Consider the following 11107-nt stretch of genomic DNA (forward strand, 5'->3'; position numbering starts at 1 on the left):
TGTGTGTATGTGGGGGGGGGGGGAGTATCTCGGAAATTAACGTCTGCTCCCGGACATCCGCAAGTGGTAATAAATCTCCCGCAAATGCCCGATCCAGTCTAGAGCCTGCATACTAAATATATTAACATATGCCAATATATGGCAAACATATGCCAAATATATGCTGCATAATATGCCATATTCAGGTTCATACATGTGGATTTATAGGAAATATATGTGTCATACTGTATATAGCTCATATATGTTAAACATATATTTGGCATATATACAAAATAATAAATATATTGTTGATCTCCCTGAAAATATTTTTTCCAGGGTGGGATGTCTGACATTATTCTTTGACCTGGTGGATCTTGGATAAACATAATTCTACGCGTGTTAGAGTGTACAGTACATCTTACCTGTGACGTATTCTTTGACCTGGTGGATTTTGCTGACAGGGTTATTGTTTCTGAACATATACAGGTTGCAGGGCTGGGGGTCTTTGCCAACACGCACCCACGTGCCCATGTCAGGGGTGGTCCACCTGTACACAACACACCCACAAAATACTGAGCTTTACTTCAACTCTGAGAGAGCGCCACACACACACACGTACGCACAAAGGTTATACGTTGTGGGGAACAGGGAGAGCAGAGAATGTAATGAAGGTGTAATGAAAACAAAACAATAGTGCAGCATAAGTTTTACTGAAGAAACGGCGAGCAGCATTCAGTGGATAGACTGAGAAATTCAATGTCTCTTAGCACTTTGGGGGGGATGCTTCAGTACAAGAGAAACTAGGAATGTACAGGAACAGTATATGAAGACATATATCGCGGCATGGCAGAAAATGGGTTCACAAGGTCCTATCTGCAGTGTCAGAGGAAAATAAAGAATTTGAAGAACACATATAAAGAGATAAAAGTCAGGACGCCTACGTCGTTACCACGGCAACCAAAGCAGATATGTGGCGTAGGGCGGCTTTGGGTTGACGTTGTTTAACCCATTAACTCACTGAGTGGCAGAATTATTTCTGGCTATATCTGGCCAGTGAGATAAAAAATATATATATATATATATATATATTGTTTTACCATTTCTTTTAAAACACGTGAAACACTTGATTGGCACGTTGCACCATAGCGGTAAAACACGTGAAACACGTGAATGGCACTCAATGAGTTAAGACCTGAGGCGATTCTTAATTTAAAAAAAATCCTAACAGTTTTTGGAAAAATCTAAACATTATTTTTTAGCAGATCTACAAGCTCATAGCGCGGCACTTGGTGCCGCACTATGAGCTTGTATATCTGCTATTTTTGAATAGCCAAAGAAATCTAAAGTGACACAGATGCGTTCCAGGTCTTAATGGGTTAAATCAGTCTGAACACAAAGATCTGTGACAGATCCCATCTGATCACTTGCAAATGCAGTGTGAACAGTCGGCCTAAAGATCGGATTTGAGAAATTGACTGGATTTGACCGCCGTCTAAACGGGGCCTTAGTTAGTTAGTTGATGGAGGATGGATGCATGAATGAACGAAAAAACAAACAAAAGAATGGAGTGAGTGAGTTAGCGAGTGAGTAGGCTGCCCTAGCGTGTCTGATATAACGTCTAGACGGGCGGGTTCAAAATCTCCGGAGAAAAATTCCGCCGGATTCTATTGGTTCACCGATCTGTCCGTCAGCCCCCGCCCCGCCCGCCCCGCACCCCTCCTCCTCCCCAATGTGTAGCATTGAGAGCCCTGACGTCACAACATTTGGAGCGACGCCCACTGCACTCTGGTTGGTTGGGGAAATGAAACACTTCCTATGCCCGGAACATCAACTAGTTGGTCTAGGCTTATGTTTTTTAGCAAAACTAAAAACTAAAAGCCTGGAGATCGAGGCTAGCGAGTGAGTGAGTGAGTGAGTTAGTAGGTTGATGCATGATTGAATGAATGTATGAATGAATGGATAAATGCATGGATGGATGGATGGATGGATGGATGGATGGATAAATGAATGAATGAATGAATGAATGAATGAATGAATGAATGAATGAATGAATGAATGAATGAATGAATGGGTCCATGGTTGGATGGATGGACAGCCGTACCTGCCAGCAGGTATATCGTAGTCTCTGTGTCCAAAGTGCAGTAGTCGTGTGAGGGGGTCGTAGAGACCTCCGTGGAAGCCGATCACCAGCACGAGGTCTGGGTTAGAGTCAAAATACACCTCCCCGTACGCTGTGTACTGGACCTGCCCGCACACACACACACACACACCCTTTGTTAACCCCCAATCCAATCAATGACATGTACATTGGACATAAAAACCATGCACGCGCGCGCACACACACACACACACACATACACACACACACACACACACACACACACACACACACACACACACACACACACACACACACACACACACACACACACACACACACACACACACACACAGTGTGTCTGTCCTACCTGTTTGAGTAAGAGTCCGTTGCTGCTGAAAACAGCCAGTGGGGTTCCGGTGTTGTCACAGGCGACGTAGAACTCCTCTCCACTGCTGATCTCCATGGCAAACAGATGGCCCTGTAGACCACAAACACAGCTACTTCAGTACAAATAATATGAGCACTGAACTAGTGTTATTGGCTGATCATCACTCATCAGCAACAGCACCAAAGTAGGCCTACTGCAGTTCTAACGGAGTAGGGCCTACTCCGCCAAAGGGGAATTCCCGCCTTGACCTCAGGCAGGTGTACTTAGTACACCTGCCTGAGGTCAAGGCGGGAATTCCCCTTTGACTGAGTGCTAGCTAGATGGTTAGTTTCCAGGAACACCAGATGGTTACACATGCACACTACTGTGATGACAGCCATGACCTAAAACACGGCTGTCCTCAAAGTACAACTGGACTTTTTTCCCCTGCTATTGGTGTTACATTATTGTATGTATTACATGTCTCGCTGATGAATTAGGTACAATGGACTACAATTTTGTGTTATTCTTTTAGCATAGCTTTTTTTTCCTTTCCCTCAGCGCCCTATGTTCCCTCAAAACTAACACTAACCCCAGGGCTAATCCTAAATCAGGGTTCCCCAATAGGCGGCCCGCGGGCCATTTGCGGCCCGCGAGAGGCAACTGTCATACAAAATAAATATATATATATATATATATATATATATATATATATATATATATATATATATATATATATATATATATATATATATATTATTTTTTCTTACTTACTGTTCAAGCAGACTAACAAACACATCTGTAAGTAAATTGTTGATTCTGGACTTATTTTGATTTTCAGTATGTACAACTTGGCTGTGTTACTCTGTATTACTTTTCAAGCAGACTGTAACAACCAAATATTTTAAGTAAATGGTTGATTCTCAACTTATTTTGTTTCCAGAGTGCATTTTTTCCTTGTGTGACCCTCAACACAGGATTTAAGAGTCCCAGGCCTAAAATAACACAGTGTGAAATTAGCTCGATTAGTGAAAAAAAAAACGAATAAAAAAACAAACAAAAAATCGTCACAATGCCCCTGGCCCTCAGCTTGGTACCCGAGACATAATTTGGCCCTTGGGGAAACGTAATTGGGGAACCCTGTCCTAAACCAAGGGAACATAGGGCTGACCCCACTCTCAAGGTGGAGCAGTTGAGCTGACCTGCAGGTCGTAGTAGAGCGAGGTGATCTCGGAGCTGGAGTGGTTGTAGACGTGTGTGATCCTGGTGGGGTAGTTGAGGTCGGCGTAGAAGAACTGCAGGTGCTGTCCCAGGCTGTTCCTGGACGCCACGCGGCGCCCCAGACCGTCGTAGCGGTACTGGATGGTCCAGCTGGCCGCTTTACTGTAGACACGCACCAGCAGACCTGGAGAGAACATGCAGCGTGATGGACCAGGGAGAAGGAGCAGTGGTTGGGACACTGTCAGTCACAGTGTTTCAATACCAGGAACTGTCAAATGTGTATTTATTTTACTTATATTCAACCAGATAGAACATAATCTAAATGAACTATTTTTTACTGCACTTAACCCTGACATTTTCCATAATAGAACCAATAAAGTACATTAAATGCAATGTTCAACTGTTTCAATTGATCCACATTGGAGCCTGACTGATAGATAGCTTTTTGGCTCCGACGTCAATCCCAAATGTGGAGAGTTCTAGACCACGATACATTATTTTTCTAAACTTTTTTTTAAAGTGAAGTTTCTACAATGGACAAGAAAAAACAAGTAAATATACAATTGTGTTTTAGTATTGCTGCCAAATGAAGGAAACTCTCATCCACGCCTTCATCACTAATAACCTTGACTCACTATTCACCACACTGCCCCCAGAAATCAATCAACCCGCCTCCAAACGTCTAAAATACAGCAGAGAGACTTTCTTAAAAAATAACTAGAAAATAATGACCACATTCCCCTGCTCCGCTGTACTGCACCTGCGGCGTTCAGAATCGATTTGAACATTGTATTGTTTGTGTTTTTTTTTTAAATCACCAACGGCCTTGCATTCCCTTATACATATCTGAACTTCTCACTCCCTTATATATCGGTAATAAAACACACGTATACCTTTAGAATTGTACTCGAAGATCTCGGCTCCTCGCTGGCGTAAGAATCCGTCTTCGTCCAATCTGTATTGAACGTCTCCCAGGCGAGTGATCCTGTCTCTCAGGTCGTAGCGTAGCGGCGTGAGGCGGGCGCTGTTCCCCGGGTTCAGCAGGTGGAGGTTCCCATTCAGGTCGTAGCTGTACCTGCAGGAGCAAAACAACAACAAAGGAGTGTGACAAACTTTTAGGAGGAGACTTTGAACTCAAGAGGGTGGAGAATTTGTTTCGGTCGTTATTTACATTGAAATGTTTTCGTTTTTCAGAAAACTCATATCAGGAAGGATATAGATAGAAAGTGTTTTTAGCAGCTTGCTTTAGCAAAGCTGCTCTACAAAGGGGCTGCGATAAAAGGGCGGAAAAACTTCCATTCATATTTATACCCCTACCCAAGAAAGGGGGCTTGGCTGTGGAAAGGGGGCGTGCCTGTAAAAAAGGATCTAACCATTGCTCTGGCTGTGGGCGTCAGGTTACAGGGTGTGGCAGTTTGATTGACAGTTGGAGAATACTTCAAATCATAATAAATTATAGAGTGCACCAACAAAAAAAAAAAGTCTGCTTAGGGTTAGATAAAAACTCGATTTTGTATTTGATGAATTTGGTTTTGGGGCATTTTCTTCTCCAAAGTTTTATTTTCTCCTCTAATAAAGGAAATAGCTATAGATTGAGTCTACTGTCAGCAGCAGCAGCAGCCAGTCAAGCCAGATAAAACTAATTCATAATAGAATGCAGTACTTTTTGCCCTAAATCCCCCAAAATTAGATTATTGTGATTAGTCTAGCTTGCAAGCTTCTAAAAATTATGACAGTGTCATTTTTTTTCTTGTTATAATCAGCCTCAGGTCTTATCGGTGTTGGAAATACATGTTAAACTTTTTCAGTGTTTAAAACATTGCCAATCTACAGTACATGCACGCTTGAGCTTGTAGATCAGCTATTTTGTAGATCTACAAAAACAGTTATAGAGAGAGATAAGAGGTTTCTGTCCCCTACCTCCACATCATCTTCTCGTTGAGGTAGACGGCCTGGAGCTGTCCGTCTACATCGTACTCGTAGCCGTACTTGGTGGTGTTGGCGAACGGGCCGATCTTGATCTCGCGCTTGGTGACGCGGCCCAGGTTGTCGTACTGGATGGTGATCCAGTACATCAGGGACCGGAAGATCTCGTACTGGATCTCCTTGATCCGGCCGTGCTGGTCAAAATGCTTGGTGTAGGTCATCACCGCCGTGGAGATGATCTGATGGAGACATGGAGGAGAGGAGAGGAGAGGAGAGGAGAGGAGAGGAGAGGAGAGGAGAGGAGAGGAAAAGGAAGACATTTGTTGACTTTAAATTGAGAGCAGTTCAGTTCAGTGTATTGTTAGGCATCTTAACGATTCACTGAATTCACAATACGTTTTGAATCACGATAAGAATCGATTCACGATACTAGATTCACGATACTAGGTTCACGATACGATTTGTCACGATTGTTTAAACGCAAAATTATTTTCCAGACAAATCTTTTTTTTTTAATTATTTCTCTTACACAAATCCGGTATTCTACTCTTTAAAAATAAAATAAAACTGTGTTTTATCTCTTTCTTTCTCTTTTCAATACAGTAGCAAAAGACGGATTTTTTTTTGTTGTATTAAATCGATTTAAATTGTCACCAGTTTGAATACATTTTAATCGATTTACGATAAATCGTTACATAACTAGTGTACTGTGTATAACGTGGTCATGAAGTGTGGGGTCATGACCGAAAGAATAAGATCGCGGATACAAGCGGCCAACATTCGTTTTCTCAGACCGGTGGCCGGCCTCTCCCTTAGAGATAAGTTCAGAACCACCGCTCCTTCACTTGGAAAGGATCCAGCTTAGGTGGTTTGGGCAATACGCTATGTACCGTATACCGTAAGTAGTATTTTTTGAAAAAAAACGAATCAAAAACTAGTCAACTATGCACACCTCTGGGTTGTCTTGTTTTACTACTACTACCACCACAAACCATACTACTGCTTTTTTTCTGCATGCAAGTACTTGCTACTTGCTACTTATTAATACCAGTATACTATTATAATTACTTATAATTAACAATCCAAATGGCTCTTTCTTCGACACATGAGTCAAGCTAATGCACTCAGGATAAAATATTATTATACTCTCATATCACAACTAATAAATCCATACGAGACAGAAACAATGACATTTTTGACATTTAATACGGTCACCTTTACCGTGTTCATTGGATTTTACTTCATTGTCCCCTTGGGGAGAGATTTGTCCTCTGTATTTAATGACCAATTAATGATGGGTCCCGGAGCGACCGAAACGTCAGTGTTTGAATGGACTTGGGGTTGGGGTCTGGTGAGCTGGAGCAGGGAGTGGGATTTTTCTTCATTAATGGTCATTTGATACTGTCCTTTGCAAAGGTTCCTCTGTGTTTAAACCCATCCTAAGCAGCAGTGAGCAGCCACAGTGCAGCGCTCAGGGACAAACTCCGGTCGTAAAGGCCAGTGCCTTGGTCAAGGGCACTGGCAGGACCTACTGTACTATAGCATGCATGTCTTTTGGTGCGAGAGGAAACCAGTGTACCCAGTGCAAAAATGGGGAGAACATGCACACTTCCACACAGAAAGGTCACTCTTGCCGTGGTTCAAACCTGGGACCTTCTTACTGTGAGGCAACAGTGCTAATGCCAAGTCACAGTGCTAGATTCTTGTTTTGACATTAAATCAATATTGAACATAATGAGCGCTCTGTCAATATACTTAGAATCAATATTGGATTCAATATCACTGTTTGTTGATTCTACTCCTCTTTGTGTTCTGAGCCACTAACTCGTTCAAAGGCCTCTCCTCTCCTCTCCTCTCCTCTCCTCTCTGCTAAAAACTGTATATTTTGACATTTTTATTTTGTGTCGTTGCACTGTTGTTTTGTCCAGTTGTTTGAGTGTTTAAAGGGATAGTTCACCCCCAAAATGACTTTTTGTCTATCAATTACAAACCCCATGGAGACTTGAATTCATGGAGATTCTTTCGTTTTTGTCGCATTCTGAAACCAATAATTTGATGACCGGCGGCGGCTCCAGTAGGAGACTCAAAGTGTCAACTTTGTGTCTCCTACATTAGCCTCTTATTAGCCTCTTTACGCCGGTCATCAAATTATTGTCTTAAGAATGCGACAAAAACAAAAAAATCTCTATGAATTCAAGGCTTGTGTGTAATTGACAGAGAATAAGTAATTTTTTGGGTGAAGTATCCCTTTAATGGACCACAAAGTGTGTCTCATCAATTTGGCGTCTTTCTAACTCTAGCTGTACTTGGAAAAATAAAATGCGTCAATAACATTTTCAATCAATCAATCAAATCAATGGACACAAACCTGGTTGATGTCGTAGTAGATGACCCCGAACTTCCCAAACTGCTCCACCTTGCCCGAGATGTCGTCGAACTGGTACAGGTCGATGGGCAGCGGCGTCTCGTTGATGACGGCCTGCATGCTGGTCACCCGGAAGCTGTTGTCGTAGGTGTAGTCGAAGCGGGCGTTGACCATGCCGTCCTCGCTGAAGCGGAAGATCTGGCGGTCCACCAGCGGGCCGATCTGCCGGTAGCGGATGGAGCAGATGAAGCCCTCGCTCTGCAGGTTGACCGTCTTCAGCACGCCCGCCGTCTCGTCGTACGTGAAGCTGACGCGCGTCGAGTCGTACAGGATCTCTGCCAGCTTGTTCTGTTGGTCGGGGAGAAAAAGAAAAGCAACAGTAAATGGGTTTTAGCGTGGCAGGCGTTAGCGACACCCAGCATGTATTGTGAGCAGAACGAAGCACAATCTCAGTTACAGATTAAACATGATCATGAGGTATCATTATGGTTATACTAGGAGGAAGATTTTTTTCAAAAAAGTGTACAGAAAGTGTTAAAATTATGTTTTTATGTGGACACACCTCCAAGTATACCTGGTTCTCACCTTAGCCACCTGAACCAGTCCCTCCGCCTCCTGTCCTAGTCCCTCCTCCTCCTCATGCCCACACCTGTTGTGTTTTGATAATGAGGGGGAGGGTATATTTCTACTGTGTCATTAAAGCGCTGTTTTTCTATTGGCACGTTTGACCCTCAAGGTTTCAGCCTCCAGGAAGAAACTCAAAATAGTCAGAGAAGACATAAAACACCATAGGGGGCTTAATGAAGTTCTATCAACCTCATAGACACATGAAAGACAGAAAAAGTGCAAAACCATGGTACCACCTCTTTAAACTTGAATAAATCTATTATGTAAATGTTTTTGAGATTACAATATTTTGTCCCATCTGTATGGTAGAGTATGTTTGAGTATGTATGTCATATCATAATAATAGGCTCAGGGGTAGAGTGGCCGGTAGAGCGGCCGGATGGAAACCGGATGGGTTCCCAGTTTGATCCCGGGCTCCCCCAGAGTTAATGTCAAAGTGTCCTTGAGCAAGACGCTGAACCCCTAATTGCTCCCGATGAGCAGGTTGGTGCCTTGAATGGTTTCCTCCGCCATCAGTGTGTGAATGTGTGTGTGAATGGGTGTATGTAATGCACAATCTATGTAAAGCGCTTTGGATAAAAGCGCTATATAAATGCACCATTTACCATTTTTATAAACCTTGATGGTATTTTTCTATTTCTTTAATAGAACAGGATGGCTGAATGATGTCTTGTTACCGTCCACGGTGCTTGGTCGACGACACAAACATCACTACATAATATGGAGCCGTTGCATTTTATGTGACAGGAAAGGAAATAGATTTTTCACAGTGGCTGATGTATTTCAAAATTCACCCGCAACTTGTTTGATTTTTTTCGACAGACAAATAGGATTCCTGTGTCAAGTAGAGCAGTTTCTGCTCGCTGATGGCTGCATGCTAACCTGTCACGGTAAAACGTATGGCAGAACTGAATGTATTGTTGTTGTTACCTGTCGCCGGTATTTGTATAGAATACGACGTCCTGTACCCAGGTGAGCCACTCGCAGGAGCTGATGTGGGGAGCGAGGGAGGGAGAGAGAGAGAGAGAGAGAGAGAGAGAGAGAGAGAGAGAGAGAGAGAGAGAGAGAGAGAGAGAGAGAGAGAGAGAGAGACTTGAGATTAACATGATCATGACAATGACACAGACTTATACATACTTTGTCATACCACACAGATAGTGAATATAGTTGTTTGAATGTTTAAAACTACAGTATCATAAAAAAAATCATTACAACAAATTATAAAAAAACAAAAAAAGGCAACATTTGCCCAAAATAGGGACACCAGCAGGGATAGTTCACCCAAAAAATTACTTATTTTCTATCCATTATCCACCCCCATGGAGATATTTGTTTAGTTTTTGTCGCATTCCTAAGCCAATAATGTGTTGACCAGCGGACCGGTAGGCAGCGGTTATGGTAGGAGACACAAAGGAGACTCTTTGTGTCTCCTACCGGAACCACTGCCGGTCATCAAATTTTTGGCTTAGGAATGTGACAAAAAAGTCCAATTTTGTTTATAACACAGTAACAACACACACCATTCAACTGTACAGTGTAATTCATTCGGATTAATTCGATCCATATGGCATGAATATCGATACAGAGTCCATTTTGCATCCCACCTTGAGGCATTTCATACTCTCAAACAAACAAACACACACACAGTGGTGTAAAAGTGGTGTAAAAACGCATGCACGCGCGCACGCACGCACGCACACGCACACGCACACACACACACACACACGCACACGCACACGCACACGCACACGCACACGCACACGCACACACACACACTATTGTACTATTATAATGATCTACCTGTCCGTCCTCAGAGTAGTCCACGGTGACAGAGGCGTTGCTCTCGGGCGGGCTGTAGATGTTGCGGTAGTACCCGATGGACCTGATGGTCTGCATGGTGTGTCTGGCAACGCTGGGCATGGTGACCGCAGACAGACGGTCCCCAGAGTCAAAGTCAAAGATGTACTGACGCTGGCTGTGGAGCAACAGCACCATGGACTGGATGGAGAGATAGAGTAGAGAGAGAGATAGAGAGATAGAGTAGAGAGATAGGGAGAGGGAGAGAGCACAACAGCACATTATAGTTTGATATCATCACAAGCTAAAATCGTCATTATCAGCATCCATCCATCCATCCATCCATCTTCAACCGCTTATCCAGAATCGGGTCGCTGGGGGTAACGGTACCAACAGAGAGCTCCTGACTTCCCTTTCCTGAGCTGCTACTTCCTCCTTGGGGATCCCGACGCGTTCCAAGGCCAGTGTGGAGACATAATCCCCCCCATCTGGTCCTTGGTCTGCCCAGTTGGACGTGCAGCGAGGACCTCCCTAGGGAGACGTTCGGGAGGCATCCGTACTAGATGCCCAAAACACCTACTGTAAGCTGGCTCCTTTTCAAGTGAAGGAGTGGCAGTTCTAATCTATCTCTAAGGGAGAGGCCAGCCACCCACAAAAAAATCATATTGGTCGCTTGATCTACAAGCTTACGACGCACCACTTTGTGATGTGTTGTAAGCTTGTA

At 43.4% G+C, this 11107-nt stretch overlaps 1 protein-coding gene across 1 annotated transcript in view; it reads right to left on the reverse strand.

The window, feature by feature from the left end:
• Nucleotides 1-11107, reverse strand: part of tenm3 (teneurin transmembrane protein 3) — a 458716-nt gene that overhangs the window by 10059 nt on the left and 437550 nt on the right. Inside the window, exons 14-22 of the mRNA XM_080444084.1 lie at nucleotides 10387-10584; nucleotides 9517-9576; nucleotides 7963-8307; nucleotides 5589-5833; nucleotides 4562-4743; nucleotides 3650-3852; nucleotides 2448-2558; nucleotides 2081-2223; nucleotides 402-526 (exon numbers count right to left, since the gene is read on the reverse strand). Coding sequence (XP_080300210.1) covers nucleotides 402-526; nucleotides 2081-2223; nucleotides 2448-2558; nucleotides 3650-3852; nucleotides 4562-4743; nucleotides 5589-5833; nucleotides 7963-8307; nucleotides 9517-9576; nucleotides 10387-10584 — 1612 coding nt within the window. The remainder of the gene's footprint in view (nucleotides 1-401; nucleotides 527-2080; nucleotides 2224-2447; nucleotides 2559-3649; nucleotides 3853-4561; nucleotides 4744-5588; nucleotides 5834-7962; nucleotides 8308-9516; nucleotides 9577-10386; nucleotides 10585-11107) is intronic.

Source organism: Gymnoscopelus braueri, assembly GCF_963280865.1.
Source record: "Gymnoscopelus braueri genome assembly, chromosome: 2".
Lineage (NCBI taxonomy): Eukaryota > Metazoa > Chordata > Actinopteri > Myctophiformes > Myctophidae > Gymnoscopelus > Gymnoscopelus braueri.